This window comes from Cherax quadricarinatus, chromosome 42, assembly GCF_038502225.1.
Source record: "Cherax quadricarinatus isolate ZL_2023a chromosome 42, ASM3850222v1, whole genome shotgun sequence".
NCBI lineage: Eukaryota > Metazoa > Arthropoda > Malacostraca > Decapoda > Parastacidae > Cherax > Cherax quadricarinatus.
The window spans coordinates 6,583,127-6,595,861 of NC_091333.1; the positions used below are offsets into that span (position 1 = coordinate 6,583,127).

Genomic DNA, 12,735 nt, shown 5'->3' on the forward strand with positions numbered 1-12,735 from the left:
TGTAGCTAAATTCCAGAAGGACTACGTGCACGACACGTACACGTACACACACACACGTACACACACACACACACACACACACACACACACACACACACACACAATTACGCTTGATTAAGAAAGACACGCAGTTATGAAGAAGAGGAAGAAATTACGTAGTTAGGGAAAAGAGTCAGTATTGGGAAATTGGACCAAATTGGGCATAATACCGTGTGGGTATGTCCGAGTATATCTGATGGTGAGGTCTGATGGTGAGGCCTGATGGTGAGGCCTGATGGTGAGGTCTGATGGTGAGGTCTGATGGTGAGGCCTGATGGTGAGGCCTGATGGTGAGGTCTGATGGTGAGGTCTGATGGTGAGGTCTGATGGTGAGGTCTGATGGTGAGGTCTGATGGTGAGGTCTGATGGTGAGGTCTGATGGTGAGGTCTGATGGTGAGGCCTGATGGTGAGGCCTGATGGTGAGGCCTGATGGTGAGGTCTGATGGTGAGGTCTGATGGTGAGGCCTGATGGTGAGGTCTGATGGTGAGGTCTGATGGTGAGGTCTGATGGTGAGGTCTGATGGTGAGGTCTGATGGTGAGGTCTGATGGTGAGGTCTGATGGTGAGGTCTGATGGTGAGGCCTGATGGTGAGGTCTGATGGTGAGGTCTGATGGTGAGGTCTGATGGTGAGGTCTGATGGTGAGGTCTGATGGTGAGGTCTGATGGTGAGGTCTGATGGTGAGGTCTGATGGTGAGGCCTGATGGTGAGGTCTGATGGTGAGGTCTGATGGTGAGGTCTGATGGTAAGGTCTGATAGTGAGGTCTGATGGTGAGGTCTGATGGTGAGGTCTGATGGTAAGGTCTGATGGTGAGGTCTGATGGTGAGGCCTGATGGTGAGGCCTGATTGTGAGGCCTGATGGTGAGGCCTGATGGTGAGGCCTGATGGTGAGTTCTGATGGTGAGGTCTGATGGTGAGGTCTGATGGTGAAGTCTGATGGTGAGGCCTGTTGGTGATGTCTGATGGTGAGGCCTGATGGTGAGGCCTGATGGTGAGGCCTGATGGTGAGGCCTGATGGTGAGGTCTGATGGTGAGGCCTGATGGTGAGGCCTGATGGTGAGGTCTGATGGTGAGGCCTGATGGTGATGTCTGATGGTGAGGTCTGATAGTGAGGCCTGATGGTGAGGCCTGATGGTGAGGTTTGATGGTGAGGCCTGATGGTGAGGTCTGATGGTGAGGTCTGATGGTGAGGCCTGATGGTGAGGTCTGATGGTGAGGTCTGATGGTGAGGCCTGATGGTGAGGCCTGATGGTGAGGTCTGATGGTAAGGTCTGATGGTGAGGTCTGATGGTGAGGCCTGATGGTGAGGTCTGATGGTGAGGCCTGATGGTGAGGTCTGATGGTGAGGCCTGATGGTGAGGCCTGATGGTGAGGCCTGATGGTGATGTCTGATGGTGAGGTCTGATAGTGAGGCCTGATGGTGAGGCCTGATGGTGAGGTTTGATGGTGAGGCCTGATGGTGAGGTCTGATGGTGAGGTCTGATGGTGAGGCCTGATGGTGAGGTCTGATGGTGAGGTCTGATGGTGAGGCCTGATGGTGAGGCCTGATGGTGAGGTCTGATGGTAAGGTCTGATGGTGAGGTCTGATGGTGAGGCCTGATGGTGAGGTCTGATGGTAAATCTGATGGTAGGAAGGGTGGGTTGGTGGGGCGTGCTAGTATGGGAGGGTTGTAGCAGCGTGGGAGTGGGTCAGTAATGGTAGTGGGTATATGAGGGGGGGAGGTAGTGGGAGTGGGAATGGGGAGGGTGAAATGGAAGTGATGGGGGTTTCCTGAGAAATGTTATGAGTCGTCTATAGGTGAGTGGGTAGTTTGGGGGATGGTAGTTTGATAGTGTGGGAGGGAGGAGGAGTAAAAGGGAAGGGGGGGTAATCAGCTAGCCAGGAGGTGTGACTCGACCCCTGCAACCACAAATAGGTGAGTACGTATTTTTTAGATTCAATGTCTTAAATCTTCCTCTAGTTCTCTTGTGTGTGTGTGTGTGTGTGTGTGTGTGTGTGTGTGTGTGTGTGTGTGTGTGTGTGTGTGTGTGTTTGTATCTTCTATGCCATGACCATATCTCCCCAGCTTCCATCTTTCCTCTAGTGTCGTAAGATCAAAATTCTTGCAATTTACCCTAAGCACTTAGAGGAGTAGGTCATTGCCCGCAGGGAGTGGCCGTGAAGGCTCGATCCATCGTTCCCTGAACGCCTCACCTCCACACAGCCTACATCACACGATCCCTGGGTAAAGATTTTTAAGAGGTCAGTTTGGGAAAACTCTTTTGAGAGTACATTAGTAATCAGCCAATAGGAGGTCTGCTAACAGGGTCGTTAACAGGGCCATTACAACCCCTGGTGGCTCATTAGTGCTGCTGGCGTCTCCTCCCATGCAAATGCACGACTCCTGCAACACTGCACGGTTCCTGCAACACTGCACGGCTCCTGCAACACTGCACGGCTCCTGCAACACTGCATGGATCCTGCAACACTGCACGGCTCATGCAACACTGCATGGTTCCTGCAACACTGCAAGACTCCTGCAACACTGCACGACTCCTGAAACACTGCACACTCCTGCAACACTGCACGGCTCCTGCAACACTGCACGGCTCCTGCAACACTGCACGACTCCTGCAACACTGCACGGCTCCTGCAATACTGCACGGCTCCTGCAACACTGCATGGATCCTGCAACACTGCACGGCTCATGCAACACTGCATGGTTCCTGCAACACTGCAAGACTCCTGCAACACTGCACGACTCCTGAAACACCGCACGACTCCTGAAACACTGCAAGACTCCTGCAACACTGCACAGCTCCTGCAACACTGCACGACTCCTGCAACACCGTACGACTCCTGAAACACTACACACTCCTGCAACACTGCACAGCTCCTGCAACACTGCAAGACTCCTGAAACACCGCACGACTCCTGAAACACTGCAAGACTCCTGCAACACTGCACAGCTCCTGCAACACTGCACGACTCCTGCAACACCGTACGACTCCTGAAACACTGCACACTCCTGCAACACTGCACAGCTCCTGCAACACTGCAAGACTCCTGCAACATTGCATGGTTCCTGCAACACTGCACGGCTCATGCAACGCTGCAATACTCCTGCAACACTGCAAGACTCCTGCAACACTGCACGACTCCTGAAACACCGCACGACTCCTGAAACACTGCAATACTCCTGCAACACTGCACGACTCCTGAAACACTGCAAGACTCCTGCAACACTGCACAGCTCCTGCAACATTGCAAGACTCCTGAAACACTGCAAGACTCCTGCAACACTGCACGACTCCTGCAACACTGCACAGCTCCTGCAACACTGCACAGCTCCTGCAACACTGCAAGACTCCTGAAACACTGCACGGCTCCTGCAACACTGCACGACTCCTGCAACACCGTACGACTCCTGAAACACTGCACACTCCTGCAACACTGCACAGCTCCTGAAACATTGCAAGACTCCTGCAACACTGCAAGACTCCTGCAACACTGCACGACTCCTGCAACACTGCACAGCTCCTGCAACACTGCAAGACTCCTGCAATATTGCATGACTCCAGCAACATTGCAAGACTTCTGCAACATGGCAAGACTCCTGCAACACTGCAAGACTCATGCAACATGTGCAAGACTCCTGCAACGCTGCACGGCTCCTGCAACACTGCAAGACTCCTGCAACACTGCAAGACTCCTGCAACACTGCAAGACTCCAGCAACACTGCAAGACTCCAGCAACACTGCAAGACTCCTGCAACACTGCTGATATTCAACTTGCTTTTCTCTAAACAGTGACGTTAGTCAATAATATATATTTGTTTTGTGGTAGTCAGCCTTGAGGTTGATAGACCCTCATGGGCTTGATCCAAGGAAGGAGAGGGGAGCGGTAATTCCTTGGATCAGGAGTCGTTCAAAGAAGAAGAAAAAGGAAGAGCAGAAAAACAAAAGAAGAAAACGAACAGAAAAAGAAGGAAGAGGAGAAGGAAGAGAAGAAGAGGAAGAAGAAAAGAAGAAATTAGCCTCTAAACATTCATGTGACAAAGATGTTAATGTATGTTTAGAATGTCTCATCAACACAACGAGAAACACATGAAGAGGAATATGAAAGAATATGAGAGACAGGTGAGAGAGACAGCTATGTCTCAGCCTCCGTCATCTGCTGAAGAGGACCTCTAACTCCACACGAAATTTATATAAATCTCTTACCTATGCCTCATAGTGTTTTATATTGTTTCCCATTATTAATATATATATATATATATATATATATATATATATATATATATATATATATATATATATATATATATATATATATATATATATTTTTTTTTTTTTTTTTTTTTTTCAACAAGTCGGTCGTCTCCCACCGAGGCATGGTGACCCAAAAAAAAAGAAAGAAAATTCCCAAAAAGAAAATACTTTCATCATCATTCAACACTTTCACCACACTCACACATTATCACTGTTTTTGCAGAGGTGCTCAGAATACAACAGTTTAGAAGCATACACATATTAAGATACACAACATATCCCTCCAAACTGCCAATATCCCAAACCCCTCCTTTAAAGTGCAGGCATTGTACTTCCCATTTCCAGGACTCAAGTCCGACTATATGAAAATAACCGGTTTCCCTGAATCCCTTCACTAAATATTACCCTGCTCACACTCCAACAGATCGTCAGGTCCCAAGTACCATTCGTCTCCATTCACTCCTATCTAACACGCTCACGCACGCTTGCTGGAAGTCCAAGCCCCTTGCCCACAAAACCTCCTTTACCCCCTCTCTCCAACCCTTTCGAGGACGACCCCTACCCCGCCTTCCTTCCCCTATAGATTTATATACTTTCCATGTCATTCTACTTTGATAAATTCTCTCTAAATGACCAAACCACCTCAACAACCCCTCTTCTGCCCTCTGACTAATACTTTTATTAACTCCACACCTTCTCCTAATTTCCACACTCCGAATTTTCTGCATAATATTTACACCACACATTGCCCTTAAACAGGACATCTCCACTGCCTCCGACCGTCTCCTCGCTGCTGCATTTACCACCCAAGCTTCACACCCATATAAGAGTGTTGGTACTACTATACTTTCATACATTCCCTTCTTTGCCTCCATAGATAACGTTTTTTGACTCCACATATACCTCAACGCACCACTCACCTTTTTTCCCTCATCAATTCTATGATTAACCTCATCCTTCATAAATCCATCCGCCGACACGTCAACTCCCAAGTATCTGAAAACATTCACTTCTTCCATACTCCTCCTCCCCAATTTGATATCCAATTTTTCTTTATCTAAATCATTTGACACCCTCATCACCTTACTCTTTTCTATGTTCACTTTCAACTTTCTACCTTTACACACATTCCCAAACTCATCCACTAACCTTTGCAATTTTTCTTTAGAATCTCTCATAAGTACAGTATCATCAGCAAAAAGTAACTGTGTCAATTCCCATTTTGAATTTGATTCCCCAAAATTTAATCCCACCCCTCTCCCGAACACCCTAGCATTTACTTCCTTTACAACCCCATCTATAAATATATTAAACAACCATGGTGACATTACACATCCCTGTCTAAGACCTACTTTTACCGGGAAGTAGTCTCCCTCTCTTCTACACACCCTAACCTGAGCCTCACTATCCTCATAAAAACTCTTTACAGCATTTAATAACTTACCACCTATTCCATATACTTGCAACATTTGCCACATTGCTCCTCTATCCACTCTATCATATGCCTTTTCTAAATCCATAAATGCAATAAAAACTTCCCTACCTTTATCTAAATACTGTTCACATATATGCTTCAATGTAAACACTTGATCTACACATCCCCTACCCACTCTGAAACCTCCTTGCTCATCCGCAATCCTCCATTCTGTCTTACCTCTAATTCTTTCAATTATAACCCTACCGTACACTTTTCCTGGTATACTCAGTAAACTTATTCCTCTATAATTTTTACAATCTCTTTTGTCCCCCTTCCCTTTATATAAAGGGACTATACATGCTCTACGCCAATCCCTAGGTACCTTCCCCTCTTTCATACATTTATTAAACAGAAGTACCAACCACTCCAACACTATATCCCCCCCTGCTTTTAACATTTCTGTCATGATCCCATCAGTTCCAGCTGCTTTACCCCCTTTCATTTTACGTAATGCCTCACGTACCTCCACCACACTTACATTCTGCTCTTCTTCACTCCTAAAAGATGGTATACCTCCCTGGCCAGTGCATAAAATTACTGCCTCTGTTTCTTCCTTAACATTTAAAAGTTCCTCAAAATATTCTCGCCATCTACCCAATACCTCCATCTCCCCATCTACTAACTCCCCTACTCTGTTTTTAACTGACAAATCCATATTTTCCCTAGGCTTTCTTAACTTGTTTAACTCACTCCAAATTTTTTTCTTATTTTCATTAAAATTTCTTGACAGTGCCTCTCCCACTCTATCATCTGCTCTCCTTTTGCACTCTCTCACCACTCTCTTTACCTTTCTTTTACTCTCCATATACTCTGCTCTTCTTATAACACTTCTGTTTTGTAAAAACCTCTCATAAGCTACCTTTTTCTCTTTTATCACACCCTTTACTTCATCATTCCACCAATCACTCCTCTTTCCTCCTGCACCCACCCTCCTATAACCACAAACTTCTGCCCCACATTCTAATACTGCATTATATATATATATATATATATATATATATATATATATATATATATATATATATATATATATATATACATATATATAAATTTAGTAGCAGTTCTCTTCTTTCTCTAATTCTTCTTACTTCTTAGCACTCCCTCCCTCATTTCCCCTCCCTTTGCCCCTCATTCTGCTTTTCTCATTCACCCTCCCTCACTCTCCCTCCCTCCATCTTTCTCCCTCACTGGACGCCCCCTCCTCCCCCCACAACGTTGGGGCTCACGTCCGCTGCTTAAATTGGACAATAATTACATTAATCTTTGCCAGTGTTAAACACGTAATACACCTAGTTAGCTCTCATTACTGTGTTAACCTTAACTACTGGCCAGCATGCTGAGAGAGAGTGAGAGAGAGAGAGTGAGACAGAGAGAGAGAGAGAGAGAGAGAGAGAGAGAGAGAGAGTGAGTGAGAGTTTGAGAGAGAGAGAGAGATAAGATGTGGGGGGGGAGCTCTTTTTCCTGTACTTACCTGGTGAAAGCCCAGGTAGGACTCGATGTTGTGGGTGGCGAAAAACACTTCGCCCTCACACGCTAAGATAACAAGGAACCCGTTCAGCGCCTGTAATAAAGATTTATTATTATTATTATTATTATTATTATTATTATTATTATTATTATTATTATTATTATTATTTGTGCTGATATTATTATTTTATTATTATTATTATTGTTGCTGTTGTTGTTGTTGCTATTATTATTATTATTATTATTATTATTATTATTATTATTATTATTATTATTATTATTATTATTATTATTGATGACTTTGTTACTGGTATGAATATGGCTTTGGAAAGTTGATAGTAATCGTGATAGTAAATATGGTGTTAGTTGTAATAGTATAGCAGTAGTAGTAGTAGTAATAGTAGTAGTAGGCAGTGAGTAGTAGTGGAGGTGGCAGTGGTGGTAGTGGTGGCAGCAGTGGTGGTGCGGTGGTGTGAGTGGTAGCAGGTGGTGGTGGTGGTGGTAATGGTAGGTGGTGGCGGTGGTGGTAGGTGGTGGTGGTGGCAGGTGGTGGTGGTAGTGGTGACGGTGGTAGGTGTGGTGGTGGCCAGAGTGGTGGTGGTGGTGGCGGTGGTGGTGGTGGTGGTGGCGGTGGTTAGTAGTAGTAGTAGCAGTAGTAGTAGTAGTAGTACTAGTAGTAGTAGTAGCAGTAGTAGTAGTAGTAGTAGTAGTAGTAGTAGATGTAGTTGTAATAGTGAAATAATGGTGTTAGACTACGAGTCTTGCTGCTACTGTTGTTGCTGTTGTTGCTGTTTTTACTGCTACTGCTGTTTTCCCGTTTCCGTTGTTGCTGCTTCTATTGAAGTTACTGCTACTGTTGTTCGTGCCACTGCTGCTGCTGCTGTTTTGCGGTTGCTGTTGTTGCTGTTGTTGCTGTTACTACTCCCGTTGGTAGTGCTTCTGGAGCTGCTGCTGCTTCTGGAGCTGCTGCTGCTTCTGCTGCTCCTATTTTCTCTCTGCTGTTCTTATTTTTGCTCTTATTGGTGCTGCTGTTGTTGCTGTTATTGCTGATGCTGTTGTTGTTGCTGTTTCCTTTACTGCTACTCACGCTATCAGTCTAACCAGCACATCTCTTCTCCCCCTTGTTAGTTCTGAGTACTAAGTACTCAGCACCAAGTGCTTAGTAATCCGAGTTCAGTAATTAGTATCAACACATTATTCAATAATTAGTACTCAGTAATTAGTACTCAGCATTCACCACCAGGCTCTCTATCCTCCTTCAATTTCTATCCCACACCCATCTACTTTATCCCCTTAATATTTAGTGCCTCTCTAGGTTCTCCCTACCCCCACCCCCTCTTCCCCTTCCTATCCTATTCCCCTATCCCTCCCCCTTTTCCCCTCTCTCTCTCTCCCCTCCTTTCCCTTCGAAGTATACGCCATAATGGACAACATAACTAGCCAACTTTTAATTAATTTGGTGAGGGGTGGTGAGGGTAGCGAGGGGTGGTGGGGGTGGTTGGAGTGGTGGGGGTGGTGGAAGTGGTGAGGGGTGGTGAGGGGTGGTGAGGGTGGTGAGGGGTGGTGAGGGATGACCAGGGGTGACCAGGGGTGGTGAGGGTAGCCAGGGGTGGTGGGGGTGGTTGGAGTGGTGGAAGTGGTGGAAGTGGTGAGGGGTGGTGAGGGGTGGTGATGGTGGTGAGGGATGACCAGGGGTGACCAGGGGTGGTGAGGGTAGCCAGGGGTGGTGGGGGTGGTTGGGGTGGTGGGGGTGGTGGAAGTGAGGGATGGTGAGGGATGGTGAGGGTGGTGAGGGGTGGTGAGGGATGACCAGGGGTGACCAAGGGTGGTGAGGGTAGCCAGGGGTGGTGGGGGTGGTTGGGGTGGGGGGGGGGGTGGGGGGGGGGGGGGTGGTGGAAGTGGTGAGGGGTGGTGAGGGGTGGTGAGGGGTGGTGAGGGGTGGTGGGGGTGGTGGGGGTGGTGAGGGGTTGTGAGGGATGACCAGGGGTGACCAGGGGTGGTGAGGGTAGCCAGAGGTGGTGGGGGTGGTGGGGGTGGTGGGGGTGGGGGGATGGTGAGGGGCGATGGAGGTGGTGAGGGGTGACCAAGGGTGGTGAGGGGTGGTGAGGGGTGGTGAGGGGTGGTGAGGGGTGGTGAGGAGTGGTGAGGGGTGGTGAGGGATGACCAGGGGTGACCAGGGGTGGTGAGGGTAGCCAGGGGTGGTGGGGGTGGTTGGGGTGATGGGGGTGGTGGAAGTGGTGAGGGGTGGTGAGGGGTGGTGGGGGTGGTAGGGGTGGTGGGGGTGGTGGGGGTGGTGAGGGGTGGTGAGGGATGACCAGGGGTGACCAGGGGTGACCAGGGGTGGTGAGGGTAGCCAGGGGTGGTGGGGGTGGGGAGGGGTGGGGGATGGTGAGGGGCGATGGAGGTGGTGAGGGGTGATCAAGGGTGGTGAGAGGTGGTGAGGGGTGGTGAGGGGTGGTGAGGGTGGTGAGGAGTGGTGAGGGGTGGTGAGGGTGAGACACAGGGTTAAAGATAATATAATTACCCTCCCTCACTCTGGATGCCCTCCCTCACTCTGGATACTCTCCCTCTCACTAGATACCCTCCCTCACTCTGGATACCCTCCCTCAATCTGGATACCCTCCCTCACTCTGGATACCCTCCCTCAATCTGGATACCCTCCCTCAATCTGGATACCCTCCCTCACTCTGGATACCCTCCCTCACTCTGGATACCCTCCCTCAATCTGGATACTCTCCCTCACTCTGGATACCCTCCCTCACTCTGGATACCCTCCCTCAATCTGGATACTCTCCCTCAATCTGGATGCCCTCTCTCACTCAGGATACCCTCCCTCACTCTGGATACCCTCCCTCATTCTGGAGGTGTGTATTTCTCAGAGTATATATGCGGAGAGGTATGTATCCTACAGTATATATATATATATATATATATATATATATATATATATATATATATATATATATATATATGTATATATATATATATGTATATATATATATATATATGTATATATGTATATATGTATATATATAGGGACCCTCATCCTCAGAGAAAAGAATAAACTTGCTTCAGGGAAAACTTAAGGTTCTCCCTGAAGCTGTTTGAGAATTTTCTCCTACCACCCCCTATATTTCAGGTATGTTTTATTTAAAGACAAAATACATTGGCCAAACATTCACAAAAATACATCAGAAAGTAAAACAACATAGGTAACTCAGAGCTACATCTCGAATACTTCGTCCAGCTCCCCGGCGGTGGGCCACGTGCCCAGAATGCTGCAGGCATTTACACTCTGGATCGCAACACTGAGTCTCTGAAAGAGGAAGCTGGTCGCCCTGTGGTCCTTGGTTTCTATGTTGAGCTTTTCACCCAGCTCTTTGAGGAACTTTAGAGCACACTTGCCCCATGCTCCAAGGGTCTCCGACCCTATTGGAATGAAAGGAAAGGTGTGTATATCTCTCAGTATATTTTAATTCCTCTTTTTTTTTTAAGTATTCTTGACTTGTGGTGAACAGGTGACATACTGCCTTAATGACCCTCGTGTAGTAGACAAGCTTCCAACCCAAACTAAGCAACAAATCAAACATTATCTTGCTTAATTGCTAACCCATCACCCAGATTGCCCAACTCACTGCCCTACCAGTAACACCCATTCACAAACGCAGAAAGTAACGCAAACTTCAGAAGCGATTATAATCGGTTAGGTTAGGTTAAGTTAGGTTAGGTAAGGTTAGGTTACGTTACGTTACGTTAGGTTAAGTTAGGTTAGATTAGGTTAAGTTAGGTTAGGTTAGGTTAGGTTAAGTTAGGTTGGGTTAGGTTAGGTTAAGTTAGTTTAGGTTAGGTTAGGTTATGTTAGGTCAGATGACCCAAAGCTGGAGCTTTGAGTCATCTGACCGAGGCCTTCCACTGGCTTACCCCTCCACCCCCTTAAAAATTAAGGTTATAATTACAACCATCTGGTAATAACCACCCCTGGTAATCACCCCTAGCGATGAATCCCTGGGATTTAAACACAGGCGAGGGTCAATAGCCTTAGCAAACACAGCCGTGGTAGGTGATTCATCACAGCGTTAACAGCGACACTATTTGTCTCACTAAACCACGACGCTGGTGAATTATCCAGCAGGAATCCGATCAATCCGAGTGATGGATTTGCGTTCACGTTGGTCGTAGCTGACGAGCCAAACCGGATTTTCTGTCTTCCGCCTGTCTGTCTGTCTCTCTGTCTCTGTCTCTCTCTCTCTGTCGTTTTTACACAAGGTTCTTACAAGGTAATACCTGTTGTCTAAATCTCTCTCTCTCTCTCTCTCTCTCTCTCTCTCTCTCTCTCTCTCTCTTTCTCAAATTAAAGTTTGGAAGTAAAGTTCTGCTTTAACATGAGTATTGAGACCTACATTAGAGACAGCACCAACGTCGGAATATTGAGTTAGAAGTTTGAGTCAAAGAAAATCAAGTCGTATTATGTATGAGACTTGAAACTTTAATGTATGTTGAGAAGCCACGTGTGTGTGTGTGTGTGTGTGTGTGTGTGTGTGTGTGTGTGTGTGTGTGTGTGTGTGTGTGTGTGTGTGTGTGTGTGTGTGTGTGTGTGTGTGTTTGTGTGTGTGTGTGTGTGTGTGTACTCACCTAGTTGTACTCACCTAGTTGAGGTTGCGGGGGTCGAGTCCGAGCCTCTTCACTGATCGCTACTAGGTCACTCTCACTGAGCCGTGAGCTTTATCATACCTCTGCTTAAAGCTATGTATGGATCCTGCCTCCACTACATCGCATCGTGTTTGTGTGTGTGTTTGTGTGTGTGTGTGTGTGTGTGTGTGTGTGTGTGTGTGTGTGTGTGTGTGTGTGTGTGTGTGTGTGTGTTTGTGTGTGTTTGTGTGTGTGTATTGCTGTTCGCTAATGATCAGGAATTAATGACGCTAACAAAAACTCGACAAATAAAGGTCACAAATGATCCTGGACTCACTAAAACATTGGCCAAACAAGTGGCTGCTGGAATTCAACCCCGGCCAACGTAAAGTTACAATAACCGAGAACCAAAAACAAAGAGAAAAGAAGACACACACAGACACACACACACAGACACACACACACACACACACACACACACAAACCTGAGAACAGCATTCCGATACCTTAGTAAGGAATCGTTCAAGACACTGTACACCGTGTATGTCAGGCCCATACTGGAGTATGCAGCACCTGTTCGGAACCCGCACATGATAAAGCACGTCAAGAAACTAGAGAAAGTACAAAGGTTTGCGACAAGGTTAGTTCCAGAGCTAAGGGGAATGTCCTATAAAGAAAGATTAAGGGAAATCGGCCTGACCACACTGGAGGACAGGAGGGTCAGGGGAGACATGATAACGACATATAAAATACTGCGTGGAATAGACAAGGTGGACAAGGACAGGATGTTCCAGGGAGGGGACACAGAAACAAGAGGCCACAATTGGAAGTTGAAGACACAAATGAGTCAGAGAGATAGTAGGAAGTATT

General features: G+C 47.0%; 1 protein-coding gene across 1 annotated transcript in view; it reads right to left on the reverse strand.

Annotated features, from left to right (window-relative positions):
- ss (spineless) overlaps positions 1-12,735 on the reverse strand; it is a 422,971-nt gene that overhangs the window by 82,413 nt on the left and 327,823 nt on the right. Inside the window, 1 exon segment of the mRNA XM_070093151.1 lies at positions 7,241-7,330. Within this exon segment, the coding sequence (XP_069949252.1) occupies positions 7,241-7,330 (90 nt within the window).